Source organism: Haliotis cracherodii, unplaced genomic scaffold (assembly GCF_022045235.1).
Source record: "Haliotis cracherodii isolate W230 unplaced genomic scaffold, xgHalCrac1.p SCAF_10, whole genome shotgun sequence".
NCBI classification, from domain to species: domain Eukaryota; kingdom Metazoa; phylum Mollusca; class Gastropoda; order Lepetellida; family Haliotidae; genus Haliotis; species Haliotis cracherodii.
In genome coordinates this window covers 1,669,092-1,687,917 of record NW_027266265.1, presented here as the reverse complement: position 1 = coordinate 1,687,917, position 18,826 = coordinate 1,669,092, and the positions used below count along the sequence as shown (strand labels likewise).

Below are 18,826 nucleotides of genomic sequence, written 5' to 3'. Positions count from 1 at the left end.
CAAAACTGTTATACTATCGAAATCGATTATTATATGACATTGTTTTGGAAGATGACGCCTAAACGATGTAGCTTGATAGATTTTCGTACCTTACTTGTGAAATGTGTTATGTTTCTATTTCACACTTAAATCGCTATATGGCTGTACTAATGCCGATGCGACGTTAAATTTTACTCACTTAAAGTTTACTGTTTTTAATTAACATACAACACCAATTCTCCACAGGGATGTAATTGTGTGTACACCGGGTAAGTGACATACATATTCAACGAGAGAGGTATATCAGAGATTATTATATAGTCTCTGGGTATATGTACATATCCACTAGAGAAGAATCACGCACGCGACCACCTCAAACCATTGACTGCAGAGTCTTATGGCGGAGTTGTAAAGTATTTAGGCGAGTTGTGCAAACAGCCGAGCTCAGTCTGTGAGCGTATCCCACCACAACAACAGCACACGATGAAAGTCAGCGGGAAAGTCGCCTTGGTTACGGGAGCCGCACAGGGTCTGGGGAAGGCGTTCGCTGCGTCACTGTTAGAGAATGGTGCAAAGGTACGGTGCGGTGTATTTGTGTTACGCGATGTTGTGAAGGGAAATGCATAATTTCCTAGATTCGATCTGTTGCCACAGTAAGCAGGAGAGATATCGATTATTAATCAATTTCTTTACGTATATACTATAGAGGAGTTGACCTACTTCAGATCCTGTGTGGGTTATCTAATACGCTATCAATGCAAGTAATGTAACACTCACAAGACAGCATGTCGCCATGCATGTATTGACAAATACTCGAAACTCCTTTCAGAGCCTGACAAAGCATCGGTTGTATAAAAGGGCTGAGTTATGTACCTGTCTAACGTCTTGTCAATAATTTAATGTTATGTATGACGACACAATGGAATCCCTGCCTGCCACTGAAATGCGCTGTTTTCATTTTTAATGTTAGTAAGAAACAGATGTGTGTATGATTCATATCACAACTATTTCTCATTTATAATGCATGGAACGCTCTAGTGGTAGAGCGTCTGCTCGGAGAGCGGAAGGTCCGGAGTTCGATCCCCGGCCGCGTCATACCAAAAGACGTTAAAACATGGTACTTATTGTTACCCTGTCTGGCGCTAGGCATTGAGGGGTTACTACAAGGAATGGTCTGTTAAGAGTTGGACGCTGGGTCTGTGTGGGGTATCCTTGCATTGGTACGGACACACACATACACACACATACACACACATACACACACATACACACACACACATACACACACACACACGTGCATGCATGTCGCTATGTAAGTGAAACAATCATGAACGCGACGTTAAACCCCATGTCACCTCACCTCAGCTCAACTCACCTCACCTCACCGTTGAACTTGTCACACTTTTGACACCTCACCTCACGGCACCTCACCGTTGAACTTGTCTCACTTTCGACACCTCACCTCACGGCACCTCACCGTTGAACTTGTCTCACTTTCGACACCTCACCTCACGTCACATCACCGTTGAACTTGTCACACTTTCGGCACCTCACCTCGCGTCACCTCACCTTTGAACTTGTCACTTTTTCAACACCTCACCTCACCGTTGAACTTGTCACACTTTCAACACCTCACCTCACGTCACCTCACCGTTGAAATTGTCACACCTTCGACACCTTAGGGGTTGTTTTGTAAGGCTCCAAGGGATCCAACAGTTTTAAAAGGGTGGGGTCCAAAATATCAAACCCCTCTCTTAGTGGGGGGAGTAGATTGCCTACAACATACTGCATTTGGCTTCAAGGGGGGGGGGGGGGGGGGGGGGTATCTGGAACCAACCCAATCCCCCTTGCATCCGTCTGTGAACTGTTCTAGCAAGTTTAATTTAATTCATTAAGCCGTATCTAGTTTGCCTGCACCCTACCGTAATTGCGTGATGTATATCATCCTAGCCGTAATGATAACACGTACACTGACTACACAGACATTCTCTCAGCATCACAGAAGGTAGTGGTGACAAGTCTCAGTGCTGCGTCTACTGCGTGGTATAATATGGGCGACGCAACGGGGTTCTTTTTCTTTAACGCCCTTTATCAATATTCGAGTCCGCATCAATATGACCACGGCCTGTAAATTATCGTTATAATCGTTATAATAAACTAGTGACTGATATTATGAGTAATAAGTCACCCGATCCTAGTACGTTGACACGTATTTAACGACGTCATCGAGCCTGACCACCCGATCCTCAAGGTCGCCATTCATGACCAGCATAGGTTGCCGGAACCAGTTCTGACTGGGGCTCCCCCTATAATGAAACATACTAGAGCGATATGTCACCGGAGATCGGGTCCCATATTGTTTTTTTGTTTCATTGTTTGTTTGTTTGTTTGTTTGTTTGTTTGTTTAACGCCGCACTCAGAATTATTCCGGCTAAATATGTCGGCGGTCTGTAAATAGCCGAGTCTTGACCCGACAATCCAGTGATTGACATCATGAGCATCGATCTACGCAACTGGGATACGATGACATGCATCAACCAAGTCAGTGAGCCTGTCCACCGGATCCCGTTAGCCGCCTTTTGCGGCAAGCATAGTTTGCTGAAGACCAATTTTACCCTGGATCTTCAAGCGTCCCATATACACTGAATCAACAACGTCAAGTGTCCACGATGGTCGTCCATGATTGTCATTCATTCAAATAATGTCCATCCTCAGTAGGCATTGTGATCATCCAATCACCTTTATTCCAGCCTGAACAACCAAATGTCCCGCTGAGTCTACTAAATAAGTTTGAAAAATATGTTAGTTATATATGATGTGGGGTGAAACCCGGATGTGAGGTCATAGGCCTTTACCGCTGTGGTGAAACCCCCGAGCATGGATATGGTGCCCGACAACCCTGGACACATAATCAAGGCAAACCGGGATTCGAACCCGCGATCGTTTCTGTTTCGCCTGTACGTTCAGCTCTGCACGATTTGCGGCGCCTTGAACCACTAGGCCACCCGTGCCCCACAAAGGTACGAGAGACATGATTTCTTATCTATTCCTCAAGTCGGGCGGTCGGGTAGGCTAGTGAGTAAAGTGTTCGCTCGTCACGCTAAAGATCCGGGTTCGATTCCCCACATTGGCACAATGTGCGAAGGCCATTTCTTGTGTCACCCGCCGTTGTATGCTGGAATATTGCTAAAAGCGGCGTAAAACCATACTCACTTACTGTTCCTCAAGTAGCGTCTTTGAAGGATTGTATCTACTTTTTCTTTATTTGCAGGTTCTATTCTCGGATGTTAACGAGGAAAAGGGACAAGCGACGCTGAAAGAATTTGAGAAAAAGTATGGACAAGATAACGTAGTTTTCCTGAGGGGCGATGTCACATCACAAGCAGACATGGAAGGTACATAGTAGTAGATGCATGTACCGTTAACTCACGAAAGTATTGTGAGTGTGTACTGTTATATACGAGAAGACATGGTAGGACCCGTAGAGCCAGAGTAGGTGCCCAGTTGTCTATTTATGGCTGTAAGAGGCGACTAAATGGATCGATCGAGTTGTCACTCACGCCTTGGTTGTTGCATGTCATCGTATCTTATCGTATCCCATCGTATCTCATCGCATCCCATCGTATCCCATCGTATCTCGCCGTATCCAATCGTATCCCATCGTATCTCATCGTATCTCATCGTATCGCACCCTATCCCATCGTATCTCTTTGTATCTCATCGTACCACATCGTATCTCATCGTATCTCATCGTATCCCATCGTATCTCATCGTATCTCATCGTATCTCATCGTATCCCATCGTATCTCACCCTATCCCATCGTATCTCACCCTATCCCATCGTATCTCATCGCATCCCATCGTATCCCATCGTATCTCGTCGTATCCAATCGTATCCCATCGTATCTCACCCTATCCCATCGTATCTCTTCGTATCTCATCGTACCACATCGTATCTCATCGTATCCCATCGTATCTCACCCTATCCCATCGTATCTCTTCGTATCTCATCGTACCACATCGTATCGTATTGCGTAGATCGATGCTCTTGATGTCACACAGGAGTGTCAGTTATTTACAGACCGCCGTCTTATAGCTGGAGTATTGCTGATTGCGGCGTTAAACAACAAACAAACAAACACACACTCAAATTGTACTCAGACGGTATGGGACAGTGTTATTTACATGAATAGTTACAGTTGGAGTATTACTGAATGTGGTGTTACACAACAAACAAACAACGGCATGGAAGGTATACACCCTTTTCACAAAAAGAGTGTCCATTTTGTGAGTTGGAATTCACGTTCAAAAATCGTATAATTTTAGTGAAAATACATCACCAAATTAGCTAGTCAAAGTACAATTATCGTTTACTCTTAGTGTACCCGATCACCTGTAACATAGTGGAATGTATAAGTCTAAAGTATGTTTCCAGAAGGGGTACGCACCCACACAGATCCTCTGGGGCCGAGTGTGTAGACCGAGGAGTAGATGCATGTATAAACTGAAACCCGAGAGTTTATATGAACGCCGAGTATCCTCGTATCCCCCCAAAGAATGGCATCGACACCTGGCTCTGATAATCAGGGGACACGTAGAAGATATACATAGTTTCTATAAGAGAAAAAATTATGGATGTCAGCATCTTTTATGAGGAAAACAACGTTTGGGAGTATGTTCTAGCTCCTCCATCAGGCTCTTTCATGCGCATCACTTCTGAAGGCCATTCAAACACTTGATATTTTCCATGTTCTCATGAATGTTCCAACCCTGTCTGAGCTCTCGCCTCACCGGAAGTGGTGCTAGATTTCTGACAAAATTCATTTATGGATTGTGACGTCACATCCGATACTTGCAGGAGACCGGTTAATGTGATAAACAAACAGCGTCTCAGAGCGAGACCCCCTGACGAGAACTATGTCAGTTATTATTATCTTTCCACCGGAAACGATTGTTAAAGAGTAGGTATATATGCATGTGTTTGTGCTAAGATTTAACATCTAGTAATGCATATTTTCACCTGCCGCGTTCCTTCTGCAACGCCAGGCTCTGTATCCGCTGACAGTGAGTGAGTGAGTGGGGTTTAACGCCATGTTGAACAGTAGTGCTGTTATATTCAGAATAGAAATTGGGGTGAGCGTGGGATTCGAACCCTCGATAATAGGATTCTGGCACGCGTAGGGGAGGTAACACACTGCTCATCGAATTGGAAGGCCTCAAATGACTTTTCAAAAGGAACCTTTAACAAGTTTATGTCTGCGTAAGGCAACCCACAGTTGAACTGTGACATCGCTCATGGGTGAGTACTATACAACCAACACACGACGGAAGGGGGGGGAGGGGGGGTAGCCTAGTGGCTAAGTGTTCGCTCGTCCAGCCAAAGAGCCTGGATCGATTCCCGTACAATGTGGTACAATGTGTGCATGAAGCCCGTTTCCGGTGTACCCCGCTGTGATATTGCTGCACTATTGCTAACAGCGGCTTAAAACGATATTCACTCACTCACAGTGATAATTACTAATATAAATTACCAGACAACAGCTGACTTGTAACATTGCTGATGACTGCACAATAGTAAACAGTCGATATTCACCACTGGACTACTAGTATATGAGACCTTAATGAGAAGAATGGAACGTCACAGCATTCGACGTTCTTGCTATAAGTGGATATTCATATTGCCTTAAGCCTCGAGTTACATGTTAGTTTGTCTCGCTATCAAGATAAGGCAGGGCAATCCATCTCTGTTGATTCAGGCCCGTACAGCTTGTATTCAGGAGGCGCGTCACGTGACTCACTATCGTAAAACCCTGACCACATCCCTGAGAGTAAAACACACAACAACCTAAACATCCATTGATACCCAACGACCCACACAACTCTAAAAAGTGAAATATTGGTTTCAGTTGGCGCTGAATCAGGTCAGTTGGTGGGACTGTCCTGGTATACGAACTCATGTCAACATGCAACATATGAAATTATATCAATAATACTTTTGACTTTGACACGCTATAATGTTCTGGTACGTGTAGGAACTGGCTGTTTCCATCCGGCAGTATTAAGCAGACAACGATACGACTGCGAGGCTCTATACAGACACTGAAGCCTCTGAAAAAACGAGTACATAATTTTCATAGAAACAAATAACTCCAATTAAATTGAAAAGGAGCACCAGTGAGATTAGGAAAATCTAAATTTCTTTCATTTAGGGCTTTTGCATTACAGTAAGGACTGGGTGGAAGGTGAAATAATATGGTTCGGGGACTGTGAGACGCATTCGTCACCACTCGCCCCTTTCCGTAACCTGCAAGAAGACTCGTCTCCCTATCGATGAATGTTATGTGCGAAAATACGACAAACCAATCAGAATGCACGTATGACTTCAAGTACTTCGGCCAAAGAATACCCAAGAAATTGTTTAGATGTCTTGCATCTAAAAATACACCCTATGTACAGTTAAATGTGTAAAATCATACCGTAAGTTCCGATGTGTTTTAAATAGCATCTGGAATATGTATGATATATAAAGGGAAATATACGTGAATCATTACGCAACGAGTTGGCAATTCTTTTAGCTATCCCCGTTTGCGCTTAGACGGAACCCAGTCGCAAAAATGGCCACGCTATTCGGCTTGTCTCGGAATAACACGAGTTGGTCACGAATGTATGAGACGGACAAGGCTTCATAGAGCGACATCGTTTGTACAGTTCAGTTGAAGGTCATGCTTGATTATGGCGGAGTCGTCTTTCACAAGCCAAGCGAAGCGTAACAGGAATTGTACAATGACATTGAAAAACGCTTGCTTCTGATATATTTAACAAAAAATATCTTTTTTCCTCCTGATACCTCTTTTAAATTGAGACTTTTCACCCCAAAACCGTGAATATGAAAACATCGATCTATCGACAGCCTAATCATCGATGCATATAACTCTTCAGAATTTCTGTGAAGTTCGATTTCTGAACAACCGGTTGTCAAACATGATGAAATTTATTTCAGAATACACACAATCAAATGAAAAACACACTAACCAGAATCATCTTCAGTCACATAAATGAGCAGTCTCTCTCACGTCGTCTGCAGCTAAAAACGGCGGTATTCAACCATACTTCAGTGTACTGCCGTTGGCAATGGTTGTGACAGTAGGATCTTTTCCACCAGCACATCATCAGGTTTATGTTGAACATGACTATAGATCGAGATTTTTCTCTGGCTTCATGTTTTTTCTTGTTTAACGCCGCACTCAGCAATACTACAGCTATACGACGGCGGTCTGTAAATAATCGAGTCTGGACCAGACAGTCCAATGATTGATATCACGAGCATCGATCCACGCAATGGGGATACGATGACATGCATCAACCAAGTCAGCGAGCCTAACCACCCGATCCCGTTAGTTGCCTCTTACGACAAGCATAGTCGCCTTTTACGGTAAGCATGGGTGTCTGAAGACCTATTCTACCCCGGATCTTCACGGGTCGTGGGTTCATGTAGCCTGTCAATAGCACTCTCACCCTTAACGACTAGTGGGGCGGTCGTGGACAGCCACGAGTAACGGACGTAACTCAGGTTAAGCCAGTTCAGGGTGGAGAAGATGTTTTACTGTATCACATTTGGGGAATTATTTCAAAGCAACTGATGCATAAGTACAATTTCAAAATAACTATATTCCTGTTATTTGATACAGTTTGTTGGAGAAATGCATTCGTTCAGCATGTTTCACTATTTCTACAACCTGTTTCCTCCACAAAGGAAAAAGACGTCCTGTTGGTTTCTTGGAAATGACTTCGTTAAGTCCAAATTGTGCCAATACGCAACAGGTTGCGATGAAATTTAAACATATGTCTCTGGGTGGTTATTTTACAACTTCTTTTGAAGAACTATGTGTTTTGAACCGTTATTTTGTAATAGACAAGACCATGAGTAAATCTTGAACTTTAGTAATATTTGTGACCTGTGACCCCTTTTCGGAATGTTCTTTGAACCCTGTGTAGTTACGCTTTCCGAGAAAGCACCGTTTTCAAAGCGCTGTCGTCGTCATGGTAGTTTGGAAATAAACCTACTGTTTTGGAATTGAATGTAGTCCCACTGTAGAGTAGATACATCTCACTGTAGGGTAGATACCTCATATTTGTACATTTGAAACCTCCTGCTAAGGCGCTCGGTTCCCAATTGAAATAAGAGATATCTACTCTTCAGTGGGACATCATCATATTTCCAAACACAGTTGCTTCATCTCCTAATTGTACACTTGCCACTCATTTCATTGCCCAAGCCGGCAAAGTGCGAGATACACTTGCGAAAGGCTCGGGGAACATATTTAGTTCACGTGCATCACGTAGAGCCGATTCACACAGTCCTCTCACAGTTTAGCATAGAGTTCTTGATTATCTTTTTAAATGCTGTTATCAAAACAGGCCGTGCTTTAATTAGGTTAGATCATTCCGATCCCGATTCCTAATCGTTGAAATGGCTAGTTATATCCCCTATCTTCCAGAGGCAAGGATATTAACTGACTGTAAAAGTCTAGTTTCCAACCTTGCTGGAACCGCTGGCTGGAACTAGGCTGGAATTTCTGGGCTCGATCGTAGCGCCACCAGTACCTGTTACGAGTTATGTCCCTCCTACTGACCAATCAGATTCCACCTCTCATGTCACTGCTTTTGCTACAAACAAAATGGCGGCGCCCAGTGAAGATGATCTGATCGATTATCAAGATCTATATTGTACTAAAACTGGTCTTACTTTGCGAAATATATCAAATCACGTGAGCACCTTGAATAAAATCATGTAACGATTTGGAAAATATCTGTTCACGCTGAGTTGACGGTGCACATGCTTCCAAATCCTGCAATCGACCGAAATCAGCACGGCAGTTTACGAACCGGATGTCGATTTCATCACGCGATTTTTATTGGACTATGCAGAGACAAGTTGGTCCAGCCAAAATATAATTCCAGCCTAGTTCAGCAAGGGTGGAAACTGGAGTTTAATAGTCGGTTAATGCCCTTGCCTCGTGAAGAACGACACATACCACAATGATGACCCGTATTTGAAACTGGAGTATAACTTCATCAGCTGCAGAGCCAGATAAGCGTGCATCTGGACAGGAGAAAGAAGCACTAATTGACAGACTGGGCGTTCTTTCAGAGTTTATTGTACTCGTCTTATCAGCCCAGCACACAACATACTGTGTCGCTGAGCTCCTGATACAGAAGCTGTTCACTTGGCCAGCACCATACGCTTTTTGTGAGGTGAATTGGGGTTTAATTTCGCATCCAAGATTACTTATATAGCGACGGGCATGCACGTGTGTGTGTGGCTGCTTGTACTAGTCCGGACTAATGTCGATTATATATATATAGTGCTAGCTCACATTTCAATTAGTTGAACATGAACACCCAACCCAGTCCTTGTTTTATCCCCTTAATGTCGAGCTGAAACAAGGGTAACAACAAGTACCGTCTTTTGGTAAGACGCGTCACTGTACGCTTTAATACACACGGCTTCTGTTGAGGGGACAGACGAATGGGCACGTGTGTGTGTGTGTGTGTGTGTGTGTGTGTGTGTGTGTGTGTGTGTGTGTTTGTGTGTCCGTACTAATGCAAGGATACCCCACTCAGACACAGCTACCAGCTCTAAACAGACCATTCCCTGTTGTAACCCCTTAATGCCTAGTGCCAGGCAGGGTAACAACAAGTACCATGCTTTAATGTCTGTTGGTATGACGCGTCCGGGCATCGAACCCCGGACCTTCCGCTCTCCGGGCTGACGCTCTTCCACTGGACCACGGAGGCGGTCACTGTACACTATATTGAGGGGACAGACGAATGGGTACCAGTTTTTGAAATACCTGCCTGCCCTTAAGTCAAATGACTTTTTAATTGGGCAAGTAACATTTTCTTAAAGCTGGCCCACTGTCTAGGTGAAACTTTTCACTACATATTTATTCCTACGAATCATCAAGTCAGTTGAGGCGTCATTTTATACCAAGGCTGATATTTTAGGCGAAACCCACATGAAGTAGTAAACTGGGTTTTTACTGTACACTGATTATGACTGGCATGCAAGGGCATGTGTTACTAGCGATGCGTGTGAAAGTCTAAGAACCACCACAAACGTCAGACAAACGTAGAGTACCAGGCAGCCAATCAGCTGCGCCGTTGTTTAGCGTATTTATCCATCATTCACTATGACTCCGTTCTTTCTTCACGTTCGTGTATCTACTCCCCTCGTGTTTCAGCGACGTTCCGGCTCGTGCGTGAGAAGTTCGGGGGGCTGGACATCATGTGCAACAACGCCGGGGTTGGGGGAGAGAGCTGTGACATGTGGGAGAAGACTGTAGATATCAACCTGGTAAGTTGTTGTTTTATTCAGAGGCAAACTGCAAGATTGATTCACACAACACAAAGGAGATTCTCGGCCAGAATCATCCCCCAAGCTTGTCGTAAAAGCCAACTACTGATGTTATGATGTGTGCCCAGACTGATTGTGCGACCTCGACGACAAAGATTGCTCATGCTATCAACCACAAGGTTGCCTTGCCGTACCTGCGTTTAGGTCACCATGTTTGTTTGTTTGTTGTTTAACGCCACACTCAGCAATATTACAGCTATATAACGGCAGTCTGTAAGTAATCGAGTCTGGACCAGACAATCCATCGATTGACAACATGAGCATCAATTCACGCAATTGGGATCTATGACATGCATCAAGCAAGTCATCGAGTCTGACCACCCGATCCTGTTAGTCGCCTCTTACGACAAGCATAGTCGCCATTTACGGCAAGCATGGTTTGCTGAAGACCTATTCTACCCCGGATCTTCACGGGACTTAGGTCGCCATGATAAAGTTGGATAACGTTGACAGTCACCGTTCTTCACTGCTGGTTGAAAAGTCTGTTGATGGCACTATTTCGTCAATATAAAGTGATCTGTGTTCCAAAAGTAAAAAGGACGCTACACTATGTTTTAGCCACTGTTTAATACACAGTTGTGTTTTAAGTCTTGGCTCGTTCTGGATGGTTTCAGAAAGGCTCAATACGCGGTACGACCTTGGCGATGGACATGATGAGGAGGGACAAGGGGGGACGAGGAGGGGTCATCGTAAACATGGCCTCCATGGCAGGTGGGTGGTAGCGCCACATCAACCAGCGAAAAAACAGATGGAATATAGAGGGTGGTGGACGTGTATAGAGGGTGGTGGACGTGTATAGAGGGTGGTGGACGTGTATAGAGGGTGGTGGACGTGTATAGAGGGTGGTGGACGTGTATAGAGGGTAGTGGACGTGTATAGAGGGTGGTAGACGTGTATAGAGGGTGGTGTATAGAGGGTGGTGGACGTGTATAGAGGGTGGTGGACGTGTATAGAGGGTGGTGGACGTGTATAGAGGGTAGTGGACGTGTATAGAGGGTGGTAGACGTGTATAGAGGGTGGTGGACGTGTATAGAGGGTGGTAGACGTGTATAGAGGGTAGTGGACGTGTATAGAGGGTGGTGGACGTGTATAGAGGGTGGTGGACGTGTATACAGGGTAATGGACGTGTATAGAGGGAGGTGGACGTGTATAGAGGGTGGTGGACGTGTATAGAGGGTGGTGGACGTGTATAGAGGGTAGTGGACGTGTATAGAGGGTAGTGGACGTGTATAGAGGGAGGTGGACGTGTATATAGGGTAGTGGACGTGTATAGAGGGTAGTGGACGTGTATAGAGGGTAGTGGACGTGTATAGAGGGTGGTGGACGTGTATAGAGGGTAGTGGACGTGTATAGAGGGTGGTAGACGTGTATAGAGGGTGGTGGACGTGTATAGAGGGTAGTGGACGTGTATAGAGGGTAGTGGACGTGTATAGAGGGTGGTGGACGTGTATAGAGGGTGGTAGACGTGTATAGAGGGTAGTGGACGTGTATAGAGGGTAGTGGACGTGTATAGAGGGTAGTGGACGTGTATAGAGGGTGGTAGACGTGTCTAGAGGGTGGTGGACGTGTATAGAGGGAGGTGGACGTGTATAGAGGGTAGTGGACGTGTATAGAGGGAGGTGGACGTAACAGCGGACGTGATACGAGTGTAGGAGACGTGATACTGAGAGACTGAGAACACTAGACGTGACGTGTAGCAAAGTCTATCTGACGGGTTACGAGTTTACGCTCATGACACGGGGGTATAGGTGTAACAAAGTAGACATGCAAAAGTATGTGAAATGTAGTTTTAGGCATACCATTATTTGACCATGCCATGTGTTACATTATTTTGTTCTATGTTTTCCAGGTATAAATCCAAACCCATTCGGGCCTGTCTACTGTGCTACCAAATTTGCCATCGTCGGTTTCTCCAGAAGTTGGGCTGTGAGTTCCACGTCTTGAACACATGTAAATAGATGGTGTGATATACGTATGTGATGTTGAATAGTTCAAGTTATCAAGTCAGAACGGGATCATTCAAGTTGTTCATAGTGAAAGAACCGTGAAGATCCGGGGTAGAACAGGTCTTCAGCAACCTATGCATGCCGTTAAAGGCGACTCCGCGTGTAAGAGGCGACTAACGGGATCGGGTGGTCAGACTCGCTGACTTGCTTGATGCATGTCATTGTATCCCAATTGCGTGGATCGATGCTCTTGATCAATCACTGGATTGTCTGGTCCAGACTCGATTATTTACAGACCTCCGTATGGCTGGAATATTGCTGAGTGCAAACATTCTAAAGTAAAAAGATGCCATAGATACAAGATAAGCAAGTGTTTTAGAACTTTTGAGATCAAGAACATTTCGACACAACAGTGTTTTAGTCACATAAGGCATATAGTGCTATACTTAAATAGTGATACACCCATATAGTGCTACACCCGTATAGTGCTACACCCATATAGTGCTACACCCATATAGCGCTACACCCATATAGCGCTACACCCGTATAGTGCTACACCCGTATAGTGCTACACCCTACATATTCTTTTTCCACGAACGTAATAACACCAAATCCTGAAGTATAGTCCGTTTGGCTCCAAATGAGAACGATGAATTGTCAAATAACTCTAAATCGGGAATAGTCTATAACATGTCAATACGGTACACGTCAAAGAATACCCAGTACCCAATAATATCTGTTTGATATTTCTATTCTCATCAATGGAAAAAGTTGTTTAAGAAACAATCATGTTGTGTGTACAAGTTGACATCTTGAACGGAGGGGGGCACAACGGTAGGAGGAACAGCGCAAACACGTACTGTACACCACGGCCTTGTTCTACTTGGCACTGAGGTGATCGTAACGCCCTTACTTTAACATAGGCTTACAGTAGACGTATCACTAAGGTGGTCGTAACTCCCATACTTTAACATAGGCTTACAGTAGACGTATCACTAAGGTGATCATAACTCCCATACTTTAACATAGGCTTACAGCAGTCGTAGCACTAAGATGGTCGTAACTCCCATACTTTAACATAGGCTTACAGCAGTAGAGCACTAAGGTGGTCGTAACTCCCATACTTTAACATAGGCTTACAGTAGACGTAGTGCTAAGGTGATCGTAACTCCTATACTTTAACATAGGCTTACAGCAGTCGTAGCACTAAGGTGGTCGTAACTCCCATACTTTAACATACTAGGCTTACAGTAGACGTAGTGCCAAGGTGTTTGTAACTCCTATACTTTAACATAGGCTTACAGTAGACGTAGTGCTAAGGTGTTCGTAACTCCTATACTTTAACATAGGCTTACAGTAGACGTAGTGCTAAGGTGTTTGTAACTCCTATACTTTAACATAGGCTTACAGTAGACGTAGTGCTAAGGTGTTTGTAACTCCTATACTTTAACATACTAGGCTTACAGTAGACGTAGTGCTAAGGTGTTCGTAACTCCTATACTTTAACATAGGCTTACAGTGGACGTAGTGCTAAGGTGTTCGTAACTCCTATACTTTAACATAGGCTTACAGTGGACGTAGTGATAAGGTGTTCGTAACTCCTATACTTTAACATAGGCTTACAGTAGACGTAGTGCTAAGGTGTTCGTAACTCCCATACTTTAACATACTAGGCTTACAGTAGTCGCAGCACTAAGGTGATCGTAACTCCCATACTTTAACATAGGCTTACAGTAGACGTAGCGCTAAGGTGATCGTAACTCCCATACTTTAACATAGGCTTACAGTAGACGTAGCGCTAAGGTGATCGTAACTCCCATACTTTAACATAGGCTTACAGTAGACGTAGCGCTAAGGTGATCGTAACTCCCATACTTTAACATAGGCTTACAGTAGACGTAGCGCTAAGGTGATCGTAACTCCCATACTTTAACATAGGCTTACGGTAGACGTAGCGCTAAGGTGATCGTAACTCCCATACTTTAACATAGGCTTACAGTAGACGTAGCGCTAAGATCGCTTTGTGAAGCGGGAGCCAGAACACATTGAAGCCTGACTTTATTGTGTGAGTCGCCCTTGTGTGATGCACGAGGAATACCTTCACTTTCGCTGTTGCACGTGCACTAAGCTCCGTCGCGAGCTGATATTTACAATGCATGGTGCACGGCTCTTCATAATATCGTGGGGTCCTTAACTAGCTATATAGTATTTATCCATCGCTTGAACATTGTAAGTACACATGCTGACGGGGATTGTAGGACATATAGAGCGCTGCACAAGGATATATATCTTTACCTGATTTTTTTGGTCTCGTTAAAGGTCTAATTGCTTTAAATATGAACATTGTTATAGGTAACCATCCGTAACACAACATTATATACGTATTATTGTTTAGCTTTCAGGAATTATGCAAACATTTGAACATATTTAATAGTTAATTTCTCCTCGTGCCGTCGTGTGTTGCCGTAGGTGAGGTCGACAATTAGACATCCTCAAATCAAACGATGCGGGTTCGAACCCCGCTAGCGACACATGGTCTCCGACAAAATGTGAAATGGTTCACTTGTCAAAATATGAAAAAACTAGTCCTGTCTTTTCTAGGTGTATAATAATTGTCCATCCTGAAAGAAAATAGGAACGTATGAACAATAGAATGACGTCATTGGTGTGTTTTAAGAATGCATATCATCACAATGGGTATATCATGAGTCACGTGTATTCATACGCGGAACCAGACAGTGGCTGCGGAACCAGACAGTGGCTGCGGAACCAGACAGGGGCTGCGGAACCAGACAGGGGCTGCGTCCCCCTTTTTCAAACATTTGTACATTTAGTAATTGTGTAGGTTAATAGTTAGTAAACCTCGTACAACACCTTGACTCATTTGATGAACCTTGCATGGTTTATAATTGTTATTTTTGTGAATTTCAGTTAAATCCTGAGTGTGTCGATAACGGCATCCGGATCAACATGTTGTGTCCAGCCTTCGCCGACACGGCGCTTGTGGCCGACATCGAGAGCACCGCCGTCGGTTCTCCGACTGCTGCCAAGGAGTTCATCGACAAAATTGGAATAATGACGTATGTTAAACCCTGCAACCATGTCATTAGTCACAAAACATAAAACCTTAAATACTGAAACCATAACCCCGTTACACGTGTTTTCGTACGTCCAGTGGACCCGTGAAGACCCGGGTTAGAAGCAACCAATACTTGTCGTAACGGGCGACTTCGCTTGTCGTAAGAGGCGACTAAAGGGATCGGGTGGTCAGACTTGGTTGATGCATGTCAGCGTATCCTAATAGCGTGGGTCGATGCTCATGATGTCAATCACTGGATTGTCCGGTCCAGACTTGATTATTTACATACCACCGTCATATAGCTGGAATATTGCTGAGTGCGGCGTTAAACAACAAACAAACAAACAAACAAACGTACCTCCAAGATATATGACTGAAAGTTCTTGAACCGGAGGTACTGGTGAAATAATTCCTGAAATGTGCCATCAACGCAGGTCTTTTTTTATTTCGCATTTCCTATTTTTCTGATTTATTATATCTTGATCATGTGAAACGTTTGATCCCTTTATGGGCACGCTTTAATATGAGCTTGATTATAGTGAGTGAATTGGCTTTAACGCCGTTTTGAACAGTATTCCAGTTATATCAAGGCGTGTCAGCTTAATGTGGGAGTAAAGCCCAAAGTGATGCAGGTCTCAGATGTTTAACATTTTGGTGAAACCCACGAGCACGGGCATGGTGCTGACAAACCTAGAAACATGATCGGAGTAAATCGGGATTGGGACCCACGATCATAAGTTTCTGGTGTGGACAAGGGACGCAACTCTGTATAGCGATTTGCGACTGAGCCAGCTGGCTGACTGATTTCATTGTAACAATGATATGTCGTTGTACAGCTTCATATAAACTAAGTCAGCTGTTAATGCAGATAGTGTGGAACTTGTAACGAGGGGAGCGGTCGGTTAGCCTAGTGGTTAAAGCGTTTGCTCATCACGCCAAAACCAAGGTTCGATTACCCACATGGGTACAATGTGTGAAGCCCATTTCTGGTGTCCCCATCCGTGATATTGCTGGAATATTGCGAAAAGCGGCGTAAAACCACTCTCTGTAACGAGGGGGTTGTTCGTTACATTGATTCAAGCGAATAATGTGTGTTGTACAAGAAATGTATGGCGACCCTGTCTCATTTCAGCCCCGAATATGTGGCGGAAGGATTTCTGGACCTAGTGCAGGATGAAACAAGAAATGGGTCTGTTTTGAAAATGGCAAAGACGTTCGGCAAAGTTTATCACGAATATTAGATACGCCAAACATGTCAACTGACCAACTCATTGCACCGTGGCGATGGCGGACTAAACACGTTCTCCTGTCAGCACTGGTACAAACCTACAGTATCATGGCAACAAGCGGTAACGGAAAAAGCGTAGTAACGCATGGCAACGCGTAAACCATGGCAACATATGACACCACAATGGGACGCGTGGCTGCACGTGTATTACGTGCAATACTATGAACATCTACACTGTTACTGCCTTCATGTAAGGCAATGCACGTGCTGAGAAATATCAATATACACTTATGTTGTTAAAGCTATATTTACAGACAATTACTATGAATGTTCAATGATTCATATTCTAGATTATCATATTATCATATTCCTGTCACGATGTAACATGTGTCCATACGTATCGTCTATATTTATGTGTATATGTATGTTATGGTTTTCGTTGTTATAAAGTTAACATGATACCCCTCGTATTACCTGCTTCATTTAGAGTGCCTGGTTCAGCTCTATATACACGTTGTTGGTCATTGGGGGAACGTTGCTGTACGCTTCTGATTAATATTCCATCAAATTCATAGCGGGAACACCAAGACTTGAGCATCACACTCCATGTTCAATTGGCAATATGTGACTGAAATTTTCATTTGGCCTTGACCATATGTAACAGTGATTATCATTGGTTCGTGTCATATGTAACAGTGATTATCATTGGCCATTGGCATTTGTGACACACTAAATCTCATTGGCCTTGGCCATATGTAACAGTGATTATCATTGGTCTTGGTCACATGTAACATGTATCATCGGTCGTTGGTAAATGTAACAGTTATTATCATTGGCCGTAGTCATATTAACAGAAAGATTGTGATTGCTCAAGACTTTATTTTACAGACTGATTGTCCTTCGTCGGGGCCATATGTGGCAAACTGATTCTCATCTGTTATACTGAGTGCCACTGTCGGTCAATATATGTAACAAACTGTCATTGGCAGTTTGGTGTGATTTATAAAGGGATATCAGAATGTATTCAGCTCACCTATAAATTACAAGCACTTCTTGTATAATCTGAGAGTTGAAGAAGACGGTGTCTCTGGCCAGCATGCTCCACAGTATGTCCACAGTACCACACCATTACTGTCGGATAGCTGCATTGCAAGCCCTGACTCTAAACTTAAACTATCTCTTCTACTTCGATACGTTAAGGGGGCGGTCGGGTAGCTTAGTGGTTAAAGCGTTCGCTCGTCACGCCGAAGACCCGGGTTCGATTCCCGACATGGGTACAATGTGTGAAGCCTATTTCTGGTGTCCCCCGCCGTGATATTGCTGGAATATTGCTAAAAGCGGCGTAAAACAATACCCACTCACTCACTCGATATGTTAAGATCTGACAACAATTGTCAGATGGACTTTCTAAGCAAGCACAACCAATCCGTGTACCCGATAACCGTGGATGCTGGCATGGCGATGGTTGACCTTTAATGGAGAAAGGAGGTACAGGTGGTGGTCTGTTATCGTGGATGCTGGCATGGCGGTTGTTGACCTTTAATGGAGAAAGGAGGTACAGGTGGTGGTATATAACCGTGGATGGAAGGATGGCGGTGGTTGACCTTTAATGGAGAAAGGAGGCACAGGTGGTGGTATATAACCGTGGATGGAAGGATGGCGATGGTTGACCTTTAATGGAGAAAGGAGGTACAGGAGGTGGTATATAACCGTGGATGGAAGGATGGCGATGGTTGACCTTTAATGGAGAAAGGAGGTACAGGAGGTGGTATATAACCGTGGATGGAAGGATGGCGGTGGTTGACCTTTAATGGAGAAAGGAGGTACAGGTGGTGGTATATAACCGTGGATGGAAGGATGGCGGTGGTTGACCTTTAATGGAGAAAGGAGGTACAGGTGGTGGTATATAACCGTGGATGGAAGGATGGCGGTGGTTGACCTTTAATGGAGAAAGGAGGTACAGGTGGTGGTCTGTTATCGTGGATGCTGGCATGGCGGTGGTTGACCTTTAATGGAGAAAGGAGGTACAGGTGGTGGTCTGTTATCGTGGATGCTGGCATGGCGGTGGTTGACCTTTAATGGAGAAAGGAGGTACAGGTGGTGGTCTGTTATCGTGGATGCTGGCATGGCGGTTGTTGACCTTTAATGGAGAAAGGAGGTACAGGAGGTGGTATATA

At 44.2% G+C, this 18,826-nt stretch overlaps 1 protein-coding gene across 1 annotated transcript; it reads left to right on the top strand.

Annotated features, from left to right (window-relative positions):
* Positions 1-272: 272 nt before the first annotated feature.
* LOC139444915 (15-hydroxyprostaglandin dehydrogenase [NAD(+)]-like) lies at positions 273-17,046 on the top strand. The gene is made up of 7 exons (XM_071225928.1): positions 273-555; positions 3,251-3,374; positions 10,224-10,336; positions 11,011-11,107; positions 12,246-12,322; positions 15,274-15,422; positions 16,554-17,046. Exons 1-7 carry the CDS (start codon positions 463-465, stop codon positions 16,660-16,662), a joined length of 762 nt encoding a protein of 253 aa, XP_071082029.1. The 5' UTR covers positions 273-462; the 3' UTR covers positions 16,663-17,046.
* Positions 17,047-18,826: the final 1,780 nt, after the last annotated feature.

Bases quoted from the DNA above. Each gene is read 5' to 3' on its own strand.
- LOC139444915 (XM_071225928.1), top strand. From the start codon at position 463: ATGAAAGTCAGCGGGAAAGTCGCCTTGGTTACGGGAGCCGCACAGGGT. The intron at 556-3,250 runs GTACGGTGCGGT...CTTTATTTGCAG, and splicing joins TGTTAGAGAATGGTGCAAAG to GTTCTATTCTCGGATGTTAA. The intron at 10,337-11,010 runs GTAAGTTGTTGT...GGATGGTTTCAG, and splicing joins AGACTGTAGATATCAACCTG to AAAGGCTCAATACGCGGTAC.